Raw genomic sequence first — 17,542 nt, 5'->3', positions numbered from 1 at the left:
TAGAGAACGTTTAAAGGCCCTGAGTGGAAGCGGCGACAAGAAAATGCCAAAGGAGGAAGAGATAGGCTTTGAGGCATCTCCGTGATCATCCCGAAGAGCCCAACTCGCTTTCCCCCAAAGAAAAAACAATAAAATTTGTTGGGGTAAGCTTCGAACTTAGGGTGGAAGAGTAATGACATATTATTAAAACGTAAGCTATTTAAAATCTGACATCTGGCTTCCATAGCATAGTGGTAGTGCGTTCGCTTCGTAAGCGAAAGGTCGCGAGTTCGATCCTCGCTGGGAGCTAGCTTGTATCGATGTTTTTGACCTTTTTTGGTCACCAGTTCAAAACATGCCTGACACACTTCCAACCAAATGAATCAAATTGCAAATTGAAAATGTGCATTTGCGTTTGTTAAACAACAACACCCCAAATCCAATAAAGCTAGCTAGGTTCTTTCACCAGTACATAGTAGTGACTAAAACAGTACTCATCATGATCACTATCTAGCTAGTAGTTCATGAAGCAACGTACGTACTGCTTATTGTTTTCAACACTATTTCACTTATTGTTATCATCATACTGGGAATGTGATGCCTGGTGATAACCATTTGCCATTGCAGCAACAGCATTAGCCTGCTGGGACAAAGATGTACCAGCTGCCCCATTGGATATGGACGCATCCTTCAAGTATCCGAAAAAGCCATGGTGATGAAAAGGAGCAAAACCAGCGAAAGAGCCTGCTGCAGCTGCATGATACTCTGCCGCAGTCATTGCCCTACTACTAGTCTTCATCAAAGTCTCGGCCCTCATGGAGCCACGATCTCCCTCCATCTCGCGGAAGCGGTGGAGGTAGAGAGTGAGGGGCTCAATGTAGTCATCGAACCCCAGCTTGCTCATTGCCCACAGCACGTCTTCGGCAGTAATGGTCTTGCGCTGCTCACGCTGACAACGCTCATTGGCCTCCCCTGTGATGAAGCTGATGTACTCTGAGACACACTCTTGGATTGTTTCCTTGGCGTCATCTGAGATCTTGGCATGCGGGGGCAGGATCTTGCGCATGATTCTGATCACATTGGCAATGGGCATGAAACGGTCTTGCTCTCGCACAGTGCATTCATTCTCATCAGCAGCAGCAGCACCATTGTTGGTGATAGCAGCGCTATTCTTGGTGTGGCTGATCTCAGCCAGCCTCATGTTGATCTCTGACAGTTTCAGCCCTGACATGGATTTACCAAGCTCATGAGGAATCAAATCATAAATTTCATCTAGGTTTTGAATTCATTTTGAATCTAATTTTAAGTGGTCTACTGGGACTTGAACCTGAATTGGGAAGAAAGAGAGCAGGAACTGACCGGGTTTGTGGATTAGACGAATGGGTTAGCTAGTAATAATTAATTGAGTCAAGACCTAGTTTACTGGAAAAGCTTCATCAATCAATCAAGAAAGAAACCGCTGCAACTTCATGCAGAAATCGAGGCCAAAGGTATCCAGGAGACAGATGGAGTGGGCCCCAAGAGGCTTGAGAATGTATGCATGGTCGCCACTTGTTTCGAGTGGGGTTAAAAACTGCATGAATGATGCTTGCCACTTGTAAATAGTTTTCTAACACTTTCATCACCCCATTTTCATTTTCGACCTTCAATTTTCTAATCTAAATTCACGCATCATCCATCTTCCATCATAACCTTATTTTCTTTATTTACAGAATTTTCCATCATAATTAGTTAAATGCACGAAAAAAAATCCAGAGTTACAATTACTAATAAGAATTAATATTTACTACTCTATACATAGACGAAAAAAAATGAGCGATCTAGGCTTGGAGAGCCAAGGGGGAAGAGAATGTGGGATGTCGTGTTGAGGTAAATCAAGGGATAAAGAAAGCCAAAACATGTTCGATCGATTGGAAATGAAATAAACAAGATGAGGGGAATTCATTAGGAGGTCAACTAAAAGATTGTAGAAATTCCCTTCTAACAAGCATCTTCAAACGGATATACATGCAATAGATCAGAATAGTCACCACATATGATCACTCATGCAGGAAACAAAGAAACATCAAAAGTCGTTTTAGAAAGATTCCCCTCCTAAAATCAAACAAGGTAATAGAAATGTATTAAAGTAATAAGAAAAATCTACAAGGCACAAATTATATGTTAACATTACCGGAGCTCGTGTTTTGGGTCTTTTGGTAGCCATGGAAACCTCCCTGTTCCATTTCTCCTCTGCCTGTCTCTTTTTCTCTAATACACTTGATTCGTAAGGGAAAGAAGTTAGGAGTGGGAAGCTAGTAGCTGGCAAGTGTCAACCTTTATAGTGCTCTTGTTATCGAAAAGAAAAAACATTAATTATAGTGCTCAAAATTCAAAAAATAAAACCCACGTGGCAAAGCGAGTTGAACGAGGAGCCCGGTAATAAATGGTCTCTTCACCGCTCGACAGCATAATGCAATTACCGAATGGACTTTCAAGCAGTGGGCTTTTTCACGGCCCATACGTCAAACGGAAATGGGTTTGTTCCGATCCGACGCACCCTTCCGTCCGGCAACAGTTGCCTTCCTTCCACCGTATAATGAAGCGACTGTACGTTACATGCGAAAGGGTGTACTTTCATAATCAGTCTGCATGCATCCCTAACTAGCCAAACGTTGTAACCCTACACCAAAAGATACCATGAACGTTATATATACCCCAACTTTTTGATTAAAAAAAATTTAATATATATGTATTATTAGCAGCACCCCTAAAAAAAGAAGTTATATATACATCATCAAACGAAAAGTTGATAAATAACGTCCATTTTTTCCATCTCTTTGTTGTGAACTTCTCTCTGCTTAGTCATTTTTTGCTCTAAACCTCAGTCGCTCTCTTCTCTTTATTGTCATGAACTCTACAACTCCACAAGGAGCACCAAAGCACCCAATAATCTTATTGATTTAGCAATCCCCAGGTATTAGAGTTTACATTTTGTTCTAATACAAATTTTTTTGAGACATTAGGATTAAAATTTAGGTTATAAATTGGGGATTTCAAGATTTATTTTCAATTCTTCATTTTTCTTGCTGTAATTGTTAGCAAGTAGCCAAAAATATCGGGTTTGTTTTATTGATGCATAGGGAAAGATATTGAATTTATTTTATTGACGCCCAATTGTCCAAAATAGTGGCAAATTTGTTTAAAAAGATGACTGTTGAGAGTTGAGCAATTGTTTAGACGTGTTTTAACAAGTGTTATGCAATTAAAATATTCCATCAATTCCAACACAACTTTGAAGAACGGAGAAAACTGCTCCACAAAACCCGGACTGGTTCTTGGTCTAGGGTTTGCCACTTTTGTCTTGTCCGGCGACGCATGCTTGACGCGGCTGCCGGACGGGAATTTGAAACTAGAGACCTGGCAGCGTCTTGGAGAGGGGTTAAGGCTTGAGTCCGGCTCTAGATGGTCTTGGGACGAGTACCGGAAGACATCTTGGGCTTAGTGGGCGGCGATACAACGTGGGTCGAGCGTCGCAGAGGCACCTCCTTGCTCCCAATGATCGGCATCGTGATGGAGGGGCTGGACGGCGGTGGCGGCGTCCTGGATCAGATTGCATCGAACTGGTTTTCGACGTGGTTCGATAGGGTTTTGACGTGGTTTGAGGCAGCGAGGTCGGGCTTGTGGTGCGGCGGCGAGGCTGGCGTCAGTGGCAGTGGCGAGGGCTGGTGTCGATTGCTGCGGCGAGATCTGGTACCGGGTGGAAGTGGTCGACCATTGAGGCGGAAGATGGACTGTGGGCTTGCGTCAAGGTGTTCATTGTTGGGCCTGAGCTGGGTTCCATTCTTGGGCTGCGAATTTTTTTGGGCTGGGGTTTTGACCTAGACCCTACTTATTTTGTTTAGTTTTCAATAATTCCCTACTCTCAGGGACAGTTTAGGCACTTGTCTGCATCTAGGCACTTATGTGCATCTAGGTTTTAGTTATTGGTTTTGGTCTTGTCGACTTAATTCTCAGTGTCTCTAGTTGTACACCAATTGAGGTCTCTAGGCGACTAGATTTACTGGGTAATAGTTCGGTTGGGAGGACCAGATCCTTCTAGCGCCTCCGGCGTAGTACCAAAGGGGGGATCCCGCTATGTCTACGTATTGATTGTACAATGAGTGGGTTTATTTTCTATGTACCATTGTGGGTACTACCACTATCTTCTTGTCTGTCTAAATGGCAGCGGAAGGGTATGTAATGGCCTATTCTGGCTTTTGATGAATATAATTCGCCCTACTGGCTCAATTATCGAAAAAAAAATATTTCATCAAAACAAGGTAGACTCTGCCAAATTTTTTAGAAAAAAAAAAAAATTTCTTGACAACCTAAGGTAAATTTAGTCCACCCCAATTTTAATTCCTGATTCCGTCCCTGTATACACCCACGTCCATGGGGTTCCTCACTCCTTCCCTGGAAACTTTTATTCAAATTCAACACACATACATTGTTAGTTTGAAGTTTGAAGTTAGGATGGACCAACTAAATGACTGCAGCATGGTAGCTGTTACACCCTTGAAGGTGCAAGGGGTAAAAGCACCGAGGTTAAGGCATGTCTTGCGCCTACCTCGAGTGTCAAGGGGCAGCAAGGGTTGTCCAAGGAAGGCAAGGCAAGGAAGACCAGTGTTCGAGGGGGCAAGCCTCGCTAGCCAAGCATGCAGGCAGCGAGCAAAGCCAACATTGGCCCATCAGCAGGCAAGGAGGGAAACTCGAGGGCTAACCTCGCTAAGCACTGATGGCAAGACCATGGCATTGAGAGTAGGCAATGCATGGCCTGTGCGAGGGACTGCCAGGGGTAGCGCACAGCGAGGGTCGAGGATGGCATGCTGACAAGCAAGCAAGCAAGCTGCAAGTGCGTGACGCAAGCGCGAGCAAGCAAGCTGATGCAAGGGCGATGCAAGCGGCGGTTAGCATAGGTTATTAGCTCCTATCCAAAGGTAGTTGGAGGAAGTTACCTTGAGTAACTCCCCTTTGGATAAACCTAGGTGGTTGGGGTTGTCAACCACAAGATCGACTAGTTAAGCGATCTTATCCCTAGGCAGTTGGGGATGTCAACCGTAAGAGAAAAGTGTGGAGTGCTCGACACACGTACCTAGGGAAGTTGGGGTTGTCAACTTCCGAGGGTTGGCTGCCCTCTATAAATAGCCGAGTGTGTTGAGACTCTAAACAACATCCAATAGGGGTTGTATTGTGGAGATCCAACACGAGTTCCTTTTGTTAGTGTGAGTAATAAAGGGTTGGGGTTTCCCCGTATTTCGTGTGTCTTGTCGATTGAAACATTCACCCACACATTGGTGTCCACTTTGAGTGTTGGGTGGCAGCGTAACACTTGAGTGTAAGCACATTCTACTCTGAGGTGTGCTAGGCTGGTCTTGTTGTCATATGGGGGGCAGCAAGGCGCCATCACGGACTTGAGGGAAAGCGAAAAATTTCCCTACTCGAGAACGTGTCCATGACAGTAGCCATATTGCTGTGTTTGGTTGTGGCTATTGTTTCTGCCATTGATCATGGGGCCTCTTCACCCCTCATCGTATCCTATTCTGCTTGTGATTCCGATTGTGCTGGTGCTGGCTATCATTTTCCTCCACCAAGCATCGAAATGACGTCGTGTACTCTTCCGTCACGTTTATGCATCTATCTACTTGATGTAATCTGCAAGTATTGAATAAAATTTGAGCCACATTTATATTGCTATTAGTACATTTCTCTACTTTCGTTTACTTGATCTTGGTTACAAAGTGATGTGTTTTCTCTACTCATATTGTGACGCTGGTCATCTATGAATGATCATGGTTGAGATTGAGTTGCATCTTATTTCAGTTTGCATTTAGCATTTGGGTAAATCTATGGTATGTTAACATTTCTCATACATCAACTATTTTTACCACTTTAAGGACTCATGTTACCACTTTGAGGACTAATATTACTATTTTGAGGACTCATATGGTAAACTAAAAAAATTTACCACTTTAAGGACTCATGTTACCACTTTGAGGACTAATATTACTATTTTGAGGACTCATATGGTAAACTAAAAAAATTTACCACTTTAAGGACTCATGTTACCACTTTGAGGACTAATATTACTATTTTGAGGACTCATGTGGTAACTAAGAAAATTTACCACTTTAAGGACTCATGTCACCACTTTGAGGACTAATATTACTATTTTGAGGACTCATTTTACCACTTTTAGGGCAATTGCATGCATGTCATACGTTAACACATTGTAGAATTTTCCTTAGCATTTTAGATAGTGATTGTTCACTTCTGTAAACTTAAATTTCATTTCCTTGCCGCTACCCGCACACCAACAAACCAAAGCAACGTCTTGTTTAAACATTTTCACCGGGTTAGAGACATCGGCACGAGATGTAGAAAGCAATTCTCTACTTTTCTGGTTTAACCGAACAAGATACAGAAGAGAGAGAGCAATGCACGCATTAGGAATAGAACTTCCCAGGAATCAACTTTTTCTTCCCACCATGGCACTCCTCATACTGATAAACTCAAATTTTGCCAGCCCGAGAACATTGTTTTGATTTATATGAGTAAAAAAATGTCAAATCTGTGACCGGTAAAGAGTACAACCATGCAAGAATAAAGACTAAACCTCTAAAGAGCCTGATCTTTCATTAGATTTCATTGCCACTAATACATCCAAGCATTCACAAACAGAACAATGACTCGATTGCCAACAACACTCACCCGCCTCCTTTCCTAATTCCTTAAAAGCTAATAGTGGTGAGATATAACGAAGTAAAAAGAACATACAATTAAAGCTAGCTTCAACAGGGATATAACACAAGTGGACGAAAATTACAATCAGAAAATCAGACAGGACAGGAGATCAACATCAGGTACACTGAACGCTATCCATTGATAAGCCATTAAAGAGCAGGAGAAACCACTGCTCTCGTTCTTTCGGCAGCTTCATTTGAATTTAACACCGATGGTATTGTGGCACAAGTTAGAAGACTAGTGTCAACGTTGCTGAGCACGCACTGTTGGGACTCGTTTTCACTCTTGGTCTGCTTCTGGTTGCTTGTGCAACTAAAGCCATTCCCCAGACTGCTTGTGGGACTAAAGCCATTGCCCAGATTTAGAAGTCCGTTTTTGTAGAGCAACTCCAATTCATTAAAATACAGACAAGTCTTAGCATTTGCAGGACGCTTCTTGTCATTTGTGATTGCCCTTTTGAAGTACTTGTTCATGTTTTCCCATTTTTCTTTACACTTCCTTCCTGAGCGATCAAAGCCCATACGGTTCATCCCAAGAGCTATCTCCTCCCATAGAGATCCATGGCTAGAATTAATTGGGGTGTGAAACTTATGTTCCAAACTAGTCCGCAGCGCTATGAGTGCCCGTACTTCAAATTGGAGCCATCTTTTATCAGTTGGTGTTGCAATACACTTGGCAATCGCTGTGTCTTTGTGAAGATTTTTATTTTCTTCCACACGTTGATGATATTGATTGGAAGTAGGAGGTTGTACTGTTGCCACTGGTTGTGCTACGAGTGGTGCTGGTTGGGGAACTTGAACATCACTGCCCGACAAACTCTGTACAAAGTTAATGAGGGCAAGGCTGCGCGATGTCTCTTGGGCTCTTACCTCCTCATCCCTTGTGATTCTCTCCAACTCGTGCTGTTTCCAGGCTTCTTCTTTGGCTATTCTCTCTTTCTCCCTGTCTTGTACCATCTCTATCAACTGCTTATGCATCTGCTCTTGCTTCTCCATCATTTTGTTTACCAGACTTTCCAGAAAATGCTCGAGCATTTCAAGCCTTTTGCTCTTTTTTCTTGTACTAGTACAAGATGATGTTCTCTTCCTCTTCTGCTTCCAATTCACGAATTCTACTACCCCTTGTGCTTTAAAATGCTCATCAGCATTATGTGGTGACAGGCTGCAGATACAGTGAAGTAGTTCTAACAGTCATACCCAGACATGATCGAGCTTATTATAATGTATAACCAAATCATACACAAAATTGTAATAAAGTAACCATCCTAAACATTGTTAACATATGACAAGTGATTTTCAATACACTATTTTTTATGCTATTTTTCCAAAATTACCTTTTACACGAGGAGCAGACCTACCTGTTCGGTACTTTCTATCCTAATCGAACAAAACAAAACAAAACAAAACAAAAAAAAGCATAGTATACCATACCAAGTGTTATAAAGTGGAAAAGAATAATAGAAAATGGATAAACCCTTTAAAGTTGACACACATTCGTCAATCCGTTAATGTTAACAAAAAATTAAAAAAAAAAAAAAAGGAAAAAGAAAAGATAAACAATTTTAGAGTGAGGAGGAGATAAGAAGAAGAAGAAACTGACCCGTTGTCAGCGGAGCCGAGTTGGGGCGGATCTAGCTGAGTTGGTGCTGCGTCGACGGCAGGAGACCTTCCGTTGCACCTGATACGGAGCTTCTGCGGCGTCATAGTCATAGTCATAGTCATAGCAGCCGCCGTTGGATTGGCGAAGACAACTTGGTGTGTCTCAGAGAATGGGGATATGTGCGCCGGGAAGACTTGTTCTTCTTCTGCTGCCGCTGCCGCTGCCGCTGCTGGGTCTGGTATATTCCGGTCGCCGGTCAACACCTCCATAGGCTCCTCCTCAGTAAATATTGGTAATTTATTAAAAAAAATAAAAATGGAAAAGAAGAAGCAGAAGTTGTGGTGTACGGTAATAGCGGCGAGGGTTTTTTTGGTTGAGGGTGGGTGAAAAATGAAGATGGAGGGAGAGGAGGGGGGCGAGGCTAATTGACAAGGGTAAATTAAAAGAGAGGCTTTGAAGTAATTTACAGCTGTCTCACGTGCGAAAAGCGTGCCAGGCAGCCACAATATATATAATTAATATAGTCAACAGCCATCGCAATGATGACAGGGGCTAGGAACTCATGAATTAGAATTAGAATTAGAATTAGAATTAGAATTGGATGAATGGGGAAGCTACTGAGGGGTAGGGATGATGAGTATGGAGGTGTGATCGTCCACCTCCACATGGATGATGAGGCTATGGACTCTGCCACTTTCATTTCATCTCTTACCTCTTCAGTTGCGGTTTGGAAGCTCCAGGTACACACTTTAATTTTCAGTCTTGTCTTTCTGATGGAGCTAGCTAGCCCTCTGCATAATTAATAATAATAGTGGTGGTGCAGGGGAAGAAGGGTGTTTGGCTCAGATTGCCTATACAACGAGCCAACCTTGTTGAAGCTGCAGTCCAGGTCTGTTCTGTACCCTTTAAATACATCTTCTTCTTCAACTCAAAACTCAAAACTCAAAACTCAAAACTCAAAACCCATGGACTGGATCTGGATCGCAGCAAGGATTCTGGTACCACCATGCGGAGCCTCATTATTTGATGCTCGTCTATTGGCTTCCCAAGTCTGCTCATACTCTTCCTGAAAATGCCACACACCGACTCGGAATTGGTGCTTTTCTAATCAATCAAAACAGAGAGGTATATACCCTGTACATACATACATACATAGTTACATTCATAATACTTGCTTTAATATCATTCTTAGTATCCTCGCCATCTATCACTTGATCAGCTGAAATGATCAAATAGTGCTTAGTAGCATAAATCCAAACCCCCCTCTGTAATTGTTTTCCACATATACTCTTAACTACTTCAAAGCAAACAATTTGTAGTCTTGAACAATTCTAAATGTTACAACTTTACTATAGTTCATCTGAGTAAGTGGCCCCGCGTTTCTGGTTCTAGGTTTGTGAGTGGCAATCAGGGTACAAACAAGGCATTGCTCAACTCTTTTCTATTTTTGTTACTATATATGATTGCCTCATTATGTCTCAAATTATTTTCTATTCATCATTATACATTTTACACAAGAATTTCATATAGCCTACAATGCTTCACTCCTTTCAGTACGTGTATTTGTTACTTTCCACGGCATTACTCAAATGGCTCAAGTTTTTGGATTTGTAAAATTTTATGGTAGCTAGGTGTTAGTAGTCCAAGAAAAGGGAGGACAGTATGGTGGGACAGGCGTGTGGAAGCTCCCTACTGGAGCTGTCGATGAGGTGTGTGCATTCGTGGAAGCATTCTTTGGCTTGTTTTGTCAGGGCTTCTGAGTTTAGTCCAGTGTATCCCACATAATATCCTTTATCATGTGCAGGGGGAAGATATCTATGCAGCAGCTGTGAGAGAAGTTAAAGAAGAAACAGGAGTAAGTTTTTGCTATGCTATTGCACTGCTGTGATTTACAGATACTAGTTTATTAATGTGACACTCTTCATGCTTCTGGCTTTCTCTTGTTTCAGATTGACTCAGAGTTTATAGAAATTCTAGCATTCAGGTATGATGTTTGCTTGGGAGAAACTACATTGGTTTACATTTAAGCACAGAATTTAGTATAAATTATTATCCTGTCACGCACAAGTTTATGAACTATATGACAACTTACAGCTGGAAGAGTCAAATCTAATGTGACATTAATTGTAAAGATAGTACAGTAGACTTGTGTGCTGTGCATTGACTATTGATAAGCCAAAGAATCACTTAAATTAATGGTCGTGAATAGATATACAGAACAGAAGTAGAAAGTTACAAAACAAACAATTTTGAATTGCTAATGGAATTTCTTGTAGCTCTCTAGCACAAAGTTGTAACTTATTCTCTTCGGACATGTATTTATGTGCATCTCAATTCACTGTATTGAATATAGATATGAGCTCCATACAAATCTCATCTGCTACATACTTGGGAAATTATAAGCTTCTTACACTCCGTATACTTTGCAGACAGATCCACAAGTCGTTCTTTCAGAAATCGGATTTGTTTTTTCTGTGCATGTTGCGACCCCTCTCCTTTGACATCCAGAAGCAGGAACAAGAGATAGAAGCAGCCAAGGTAATATTTGGTTAAAGGGGGTAATATGAAAAAATTCAACACCGCATTCACATTAGAGGAATTGCTTAACAATCTAAATAGTTACCTCATCAAGTCATTATCATTTGCTTTCCCATTTCCTGGCTTTAATTCATGTTTATTGCATAACTCTGCTTGCAAGTACTGTTGCTGCATAAAATTTGGCCGAGAATAAGAGAATATAGAGAGGTGCACATACTCGAACAGCACTTGGATTAGCTCTCTCATGCACTACATGATTCAACTTGTTTGTAATGGCTTGCAGTGGATGCCATTTGAGGAATATGCAGCTCAACCATATGCCCAGAAATATGAGTTTCTGATGTACCTCCATGACATATGCAAAGCAAAGATTGATGGGAACTATACTGGATTTTCTCCAATACCTACAACTAGTTATTCTGTTCAGAAGAGCTACTTGTACTTGAATGGTACCGAAGCACCCAAGAGATATAGTAAACTCTGATTATATCATATGTACCACTTCAAAGGATTCTTATATTGTAAATAACAAATTCATGTAATTTGTGTATTTCAACCTTCTTCAATACGTACTTGGATAGATAACTAATATGAACTTCTATGCTAATATGTAAATTTGATGAAAGAACTTAGAATTTGAATCGCAGAAGCCATAACATCGTCAGAAGCAAAAAAAAGTTTATAGATTTCTTCAAATTTTTGCTCTTTTGTTTTGTTGTACAAAGGTTTTGGTTTCTTCTAGGTCTCAGTTGGGGTTTTCACATCGGTTGCCAAACCAGCAACTTGAAGAAATCTGATCAAATACCTTGTCAAATCAATCTGCCACCATTCGAGGCCCTGTCGAGCTGAGTAATCAAAGGCGTGGTGGTTATTGTGCCACCCTTCTCCAAGTGTAGGCAATGCCAACAACCTAATTCCACAAATCAAATTACTATTTTCTAATGTAAATCAGAAACTACTTTACTTTTAATTGGGATTGCATATATACCAGTTGTTTCTAGACAAATCACCGGTATCCCATACTCGCTTTCCCCATATGTGTGACAAACCGAGTTTACAGAAAAAGTCACGTGGTAACCAACTACTGTCCTCACACCCTGCAAAGAAAGCCAAACGATCCAAAAATTAAATTCATCAAAGAAAAACAGAGAAGGTAGAAAGTAGCACTGCAATGCTCGCAGACTCTCATCCCTTCCATTTCAATTCCAAATAAGTAAATTTGGTAGTGGGAGATAGCTTTATTTTACTATAACTGCATGCCCTTGCAAAGGATTTAATTCTATGAGAGAAATGGTATGTATTACCGTTCCCCAAACCAAAAAGGGTAGTCCTCCTAAAGCATAAAGTAAAACTCAAGAGCAACTGGATGTAGTAGGTAAGTACGATGGAGAAACCTATAATACGCCTGCCTTCTTAAACCAGCAGCATTCCTTAGCTGTCTTTCATACTGCGCAATGTCAATTTATTACTTTACAAGCCAACAACAAAACCATTATTTGTTCAGCTGAGAGAGAGAGAGAGAGAGAGAGAGCTAGAGTGTGTGTGTGATATGTACGTACGCTTTCAAACCTTAAACGGTAATTGAAGATCCAGCCAATATGACTAAACCACAGTCCCATAATGGGGCTATGAGGGTCTTTCTTTGTATCTGTAAACTGGTGATGGTACCTGTGTGTGCTAACCCAGTCAACCGGACTTCCCTGCAAACAAGATTAAGGTTCGCAAAAAGTATAAATAAAACTCGATCGACAACACCTGATTAGAATTGTGAACTCTTTAATTAGCATTGTGGATCCTTGAACGCACCTGAAGTGTGAGAACACCGCAATAGGCGAAAAAGTATTCAAGCCATTTTGGAAGCTTTAAACTCCGGTGAGCAAGATTCCTATGGTAACCTAGAGTTATACCTAGACTTAAAAGAAAATAGAGTGCCAGAGACGGCCAAAATGCACCCCAGGTGAACTGAAATGGGGCCAAAAGAGCAAGGCAGTGTAAAAATATAACTGTTATCAAAGTCAATACATCAATGAAGTTCCATTCCCTCCCAAGAAACTCTACCAGACTTGTCACTCTCCAATTTTCCATTCACACTGCGATGCAAGACACGTATGTGCTCCAATCTGTTTGAAGTAAGTCACAACACAAACAGAACCCACAAAATTAAGAGTGAAATTAATATGGAGCAGTTCTTATTACAATTAATGAGTCCTTTAAATACTAGTCTTAAACTTAATCTCTTAGCTAGCTAGCTATATGTCCTAGGTAGTTAGTTGAATTCTATATGAGTTAGCATGCAGTTAACGGTCATAACAGAATTCTCAACTGCATAACACTCTTATCGTGCCTAAACTACCTTGACGTGAGAAACTCTCTTTTGTTTGCTTACTGTCGTCTGTAAACAAATAATTATTATATTAACTTAACTTCCTTTGATACAGAACTACAGCAGAGAAAACCAGTTGCAGACCGATTTAAGCTAGTACAGAAAACCAAGTGATACATAAACAAACAAACTCTAATTTTACCGGCGACACCGCAACATGGATTACTTGAGAGTGTTCCCGCCATATGAATATTCTTGGACAACAGAGTAGAACGTTAATTGTTGGCGAGAGAGAGAGAGTCCTCTCCTCTACCACTATCCTATGACTGAGATAGATTTACACAATTCTAATCAACTTCAATTTTCAAATTTTTCACATACGGTAAAAGATGTAAATACTGTTAATTGTTGGTGTACGGCAAAAGGGTATTTGGACAAATTGCCCCATCCAGTGAGTCATTCGTGTTGAACCTGCAGTGATGGCTGACCTCCTTCTACTCATCATTTCCCTTATTTTGGGAAAGCCGGTGGCCGCGTGTGAATTCTTTCATGGCAAGGGGCGGCCTGATTCGACATTGTATTCGGTCGAGGTGGTTTTCCTTCTTAATTATATTTTATCTTTAGGTCAGTAGATTAAATTTTTAATTGAGTAGGTGAATATAACAGATGTAAGTAAATGCACTCTATCTGTATCATTATTACTTTTCTTTTTTTCCCTTGAATTTAAATTTAATATCAATCAAGAACAAGGCAACGGAGCATAAAATCAATCGAGCAGGAAAAGACATAGGAGATCCATGAACTATTAATCAACAATGGCCGCTAAAGCTGAAAGTAGTGATGAGAGTGGGGTGAAGCTACTCAGTGGTATCAATGACCAGTACGGAGGTGTCATCGTCGACATCATCGATCCTATCGACCCTGCCTCCTTCCTTTCATTTCTTACGTCTTCAATTGCACATTGGAAACTTGAGGTAAATTTATATTAATTGTAATTAATCAACTTCAACGTTCAAATTTTCTAACCTAGAATGAAAGATGTAAACACTTGAATGAATGAATGAATGAATGAATGTTAATTGTTGGTGTAGGGCAAGAAGGGTATTTGGATCAAATTGCCCATCCAGCGAGTCAATCTTGTTGAACCTGCAGTGATGGTCAACCTCCTCCTCCTCCTATTCATCATTGTGTTCTTAATTTCATGTTTAGGGGAATAGATGATTGAATTTGAAAATCATGCATGTAAGATATTGATCACTTGTTGGGCCTAAATGGAATGCAGAAAGGATTCTGGTATCACCACGCAGAGCCTACTTATTTGATGCTGGTAAATTGGATTCCTCCTTCCCCTCATACTCTTCCATCAAATGCTTCCCACCGAGTCGGAATTGGTGCATTTCTCCTCAATCAAAACCGAGAGGTATTCATTTTCAATTTTTAATACCCCCACCGTCTATCATTTCTCATCAACGTACTATATATGTAAAGTCAAGTTTCCGCTACATTCCTCTACATTGCAATCACATATTCACTTGTTGCACGTACTCTTTTGTGTACGTCTGTGTTCATTCTCTAGAATAGTCTTGGATTGCACGCGCGGTGCCATTCCTTAAGATTGTGTGTGGAACTTTTCACATGTATTCTAAGTATCCAGACTTTCATTCGATCCCCTACTATATATTGGCGTTTTGCGTCCTAAGTTAATTGTGTTATATTCATTTATCTGAGTTCTCAGTTGATCGTTGCGCGCAGTTGTTATTTTGACTCTAGCTAGCTGCTGTGATGGCTGAAATTTTGGGTTTCTGAAATGTCATGAACGATGTACAGGTGCTAGTAGTCCAAGAAAAGAGCGGAAAGTTGGAGGGTACAGGTGTGTGGAAATTCCCTACAGGAGTTGTCGATGAGGTGTGTGCATTCCGCTAAGCATCGGTTTCTGTTTATACAGCAGTGGAGTACTCTAGTAAAATCTAACTATATAATTAAACTTCATCATCTCCAGGGAGAAGATATCTATGCAGCTGCTGTGAGAGAAGTAAAAGAAGAAACTGGAGTAAGTATTTACCACATGCATTTACAAGTAACTCTTCTTCTTTCGTGGAAAACTGAGCTTCAGTCATTGGAGTGAGTGTGTTTATTGTTATGCAGTTCTTGTTTGTTCATCTGTGTGTTCTGTTGTTTCAGATTGACTCAGAGTTTGTGGAAGTCCTAGCGTTCAGGTATGATGTTTACTTAAGAAATTAAGTAGTTCATATTTAATTCTCAAGATATACATACTCTATGAACCGCACCGAGGCACACATTAGTTCATAAAATAAGTATGAAAATTCTCTAAACAATGACTTGCAATGATAGGACTCTATTCCTACAACAATGAAGCAAACTAGCTTTTAAGTTTTAACACATTCATATATCAGGCCCTGCTACCCTGAGTGCTATTCGGTCTTCTGAATAATCCTGCTGCATTGTGGTAGAAATTTCAGATATTGCTCATCTCTTAGGTTTATTGCTTGATTCTCAATATTGCTGATTTCAGGTTTTGAACCATTTTGTTTTATTCTTTTGGAAACTCTATTCTTCTTTTGATTTTTGGAGCCAAGACATTATAACAGTCCATTTTCTGACCATATATGTTGCAGACAAAGCCACAAGTCATTTTTTGAGAAATCAGATTTATTTTTTGTATGCATGTTGCAAGCCCTTTCCTTTGACATCCAGAAGCAAGAACAAGAGATAGAAGCAGCCCAGGTAAATTTTGGTGAAGACAGGGTAGTAAGCGGTCAAGAATTAATAAACTATAGTTTTTATCTTGACATGGTTTGCAATTGAATACCCTTTTTTACCAGTAAGAATTTCCTGAAACTCATTTGATTAATTCACAATGTGAATGACCAAACAATGATATATTGAGAACTTGACTCAAAATCCATAATTATCTATCTAAAATAGGTATTAGTGGTATAGTTCATAGTCAATTAATCATGAGCAGTTTCTACCCATATCGATCCCCTTCTGATATATATTTACTTCAACTGACGTGCGCTTTCTGCATTGAAAAATTTCAATGTTCTGAACAAGCTACTCAGATTCTAGCTCCTAATTAAACCATGTTTTTTAACTTGTTTGTAATGGCTTTCAGTGGATGCCATTTGAAGAATATGCTGCCCAACCGTTTCTCCAGAACAGTGAGCTTCTAAAGTACATCAATGCAATATGCAAGGCAAAAATGGAGGGGGAGTATTCCGGATTTTCTCCGGTAACTACAACTAGTTCTTCTGATGAGAAGAGCTACTTGTACTTGAATAGTAGTAGGGCACCAAAGAGAGAAAGTAAAGTTGAAGTGTGATTCTAGTCGATCAAAGGTTTCATTTTGTAATGGAACGAGAGTCGACAGTGAAGTTTAAGGTTCATGTTGTAATCAAAGAAGCCAATCTGACTCGTGTCCTTCATCTTTCTAGCATGTAATTAAAGAGAATCAATGTGATTTACATCTTCATTCAGTCTTGATCATCATAGTCAGATCATGAATAAATATGTGAAAAATAGTAAGATCATAAATAAAGAAAAAAATGGCCCATGCAGGTCTCGAACCTGCGACCTTCGCGTTATTAGCACGACGCTCTAACCAGCTGAGCTAATAGGCCCAATCGTTAACAGTTGTCAGAAAGTTAGACTTTATACCAATATAGGTATTATAGACTAACAAAACTAGTATTGAATGTTTGATAAATGAGAATTAAGCCACTAGACCCTGTCTTTCTCTAACTTAATTATAATGAGATGTATGTGAAACGATGAATTATGACTCCTTACCTTTTAAATCAATACGTAATAGTCAGTCACTCACCCCGCAAATATTCTGTCCTAATCACCATTGTTTGCTCCTCCGTGCTTAAGCCATACAAATTAATTTTGAGGGTAGCAATTGTTCGAAGCATCAATCACATATTAATCATAACATTAATCAGATTCACCATATATTGATGGACAATTTGTAGGTAGCTGGTAAAATTTAGATTCAAGTTAAAAATAAATTAGTAATAGGTAAAAAAAGGTGTAGGTGTCATAAGTGTTATGAAAAACTTAATTTTTCCGATATAAATAAATAGTCCCACAATAACTCGACATTAGCCCGCTGCCATACATATTTGCAGCCTAATTAGTTATGATATATAGTTTGAGAAAACAAATTAAACCCATGTTTTTGTTATCTAAAGTACTAATTAATTAAGCATGAAAATGATGCAAGAAATGCAATTGGCAGGACATTTTCGATCATAATTCCACGTAATGTACAATTAACAAGTCGTTTTCAAAATAATTCTCAAGTTGAAGGCAATCTAT

The 17,542-nt window shown here is 40.0% G+C and overlaps 4 protein-coding genes, 2 non-coding genes and 1 pseudogene across 6 annotated transcripts; 3 read left to right on the top strand and 4 right to left on the bottom strand.

The window, feature by feature from the left end:
- Window positions 1–216: 216 nt before the first annotated feature.
- Window positions 217–288, top strand: TRNAT-CGU (transfer RNA threonine (anticodon CGU)). Its single transcript has one exon. It is a non-coding gene; the product is annotated as a tRNA-Thr (tRNA).
- A 256-nt stretch (window positions 289–544) lies between these two features.
- Window positions 545–2,204, bottom strand: LOC133731482 (nuclear transcription factor Y subunit B-6). The gene is made up of 2 exons (XM_062158845.1): window positions 2,153–2,204; window positions 545–1,203 (listed from the first exon to the last, which is right to left on the bottom strand). The coding sequence occupies exons 1-2, from the start codon at window positions 2,202–2,204 to the stop codon at window positions 545–547; spliced, it is 711 nt and encodes a 236-aa protein (XP_062014829.1).
- Window positions 2,205–6,608: 4,404 nt separating this feature from the next.
- LOC133730030 (trihelix transcription factor GT-2) lies at window positions 6,609–8,749 on the bottom strand. The gene is made up of 2 exons (XM_062157679.1): window positions 8,341–8,749; window positions 6,609–7,902 (listed from the first exon to the last, which is right to left on the bottom strand). Exons 1-2 carry the CDS (start codon window positions 8,607–8,609, stop codon window positions 6,891–6,893), a joined length of 1,281 nt encoding a protein of 426 aa, XP_062013663.1. The 5' UTR covers window positions 8,610–8,749; the 3' UTR covers window positions 6,609–6,890.
- Window positions 8,750–8,903: 154 nt separating this feature from the next.
- On the top strand, window positions 8,904–11,444 carry LOC133730031 (nudix hydrolase 2-like). Its single transcript, XM_062157680.1, has 8 exons — window positions 8,904–9,080; window positions 9,164–9,229; window positions 9,328–9,465; window positions 9,972–10,049; window positions 10,145–10,195; window positions 10,290–10,324; window positions 10,770–10,878; window positions 11,162–11,444. The coding sequence occupies exons 1-8, from the start codon at window positions 8,946–8,948 to the stop codon at window positions 11,360–11,362; spliced, it is 813 nt and encodes a 270-aa protein (XP_062013664.1). The 5' UTR covers window positions 8,904–8,945; the 3' UTR covers window positions 11,363–11,444.
- A 172-nt stretch (window positions 11,445–11,616) lies between these two features.
- Window positions 11,617–12,963, bottom strand: LOC133730033 (palmitoyl-monogalactosyldiacylglycerol delta-7 desaturase, chloroplastic-like; annotated as a pseudogene).
- Window positions 12,964–13,719: 756 nt separating this feature from the next.
- On the top strand, window positions 13,720–16,698 carry LOC133733664 (nudix hydrolase 2-like). Its single transcript, XM_062161311.1, has 8 exons — window positions 13,720–14,175; window positions 14,293–14,358; window positions 14,484–14,621; window positions 15,029–15,106; window positions 15,201–15,251; window positions 15,383–15,417; window positions 15,838–15,946; window positions 16,338–16,698. Exons 1-8 carry the CDS (start codon window positions 14,017–14,019, stop codon window positions 16,542–16,544), a joined length of 843 nt encoding a protein of 280 aa, XP_062017295.1. The 5' UTR covers window positions 13,720–14,016; the 3' UTR covers window positions 16,545–16,698.
- A 70-nt stretch (window positions 16,699–16,768) lies between these two features.
- TRNAI-AAU (transfer RNA isoleucine (anticodon AAU)) lies at window positions 16,769–16,842 on the bottom strand. The gene has a single exon. It is a non-coding gene; the product is annotated as a tRNA-Ile (tRNA).
- Between the last annotated feature and the right edge of the window lie 700 nt (window positions 16,843–17,542).

Source organism: Rosa rugosa, chromosome 2, assembly GCF_958449725.1.
Source record: "Rosa rugosa chromosome 2, drRosRugo1.1, whole genome shotgun sequence".
Taxonomy (NCBI): Eukaryota; Viridiplantae; Streptophyta; class Magnoliopsida; order Rosales; family Rosaceae; genus Rosa; species Rosa rugosa.
The sequence above is the reverse complement of the archived record's forward strand: the minus strand, read 5'-3'. Positions and strand labels throughout refer to the sequence as shown.

What these genes read in the sequence shown, in the direction of transcription:
- LOC133731482 (XM_062158845.1), bottom strand. Translation starts at nt 2,204, where the DNA reads ATGGAACAGGGAGGTTTCCATGGCTACCAAAAGACCCAAAACACGAGC. An exon ending in GACCCAAAACACGAGCTCCG is followed by an intron (nt 1,204 to 2,152) that starts GTAATGTTAACA and finishes AATCCATGTCAG; the next exon opens with GGCTGAAACTGTCAGAGATC.
- LOC133730030 (XM_062157679.1), bottom strand. Translation starts at nt 8,609, where the DNA reads ATGGAGGTGTTGACCGGCGACCGGAATATACCAGACCCAGCAGCGGCA. An exon ending in CTCGGCTCCGCTGACAACGG is followed by an intron (nt 7,903 to 8,340) that starts GTCAGTTTCTTC and finishes CTGTATCTGCAG; the next exon opens with CCTGTCACCACATAATGCTG.
- LOC133730031 (XM_062157680.1), top strand. Translation starts at nt 8,946, where the DNA reads ATGGGGAAGCTACTGAGGGGTAGGGATGATGAGTATGGAGGTGTGATC. An exon ending in CTACTGGAGCTGTCGATGAG is followed by an intron (nt 10,050 to 10,144) that starts GTGTGTGCATTC and finishes TATCATGTGCAG; the next exon opens with GGGGAAGATATCTATGCAGC. An exon ending in AAGAGATAGAAGCAGCCAAG is followed by an intron (nt 10,879 to 11,161) that starts GTAATATTTGGT and finishes AATGGCTTGCAG; the next exon opens with TGGATGCCATTTGAGGAATA.
- LOC133733664 (XM_062161311.1), top strand. Translation starts at nt 14,017, where the DNA reads ATGGCCGCTAAAGCTGAAAGTAGTGATGAGAGTGGGGTGAAGCTACTC. An exon ending in TCCTCAATCAAAACCGAGAG is followed by an intron (nt 14,622 to 15,028) that starts GTATTCATTTTC and finishes AACGATGTACAG; the next exon opens with GTGCTAGTAGTCCAAGAAAA. An exon ending in AAGTAAAAGAAGAAACTGGA is followed by an intron (nt 15,252 to 15,382) that starts GTAAGTATTTAC and finishes CTGTTGTTTCAG; the next exon opens with ATTGACTCAGAGTTTGTGGA.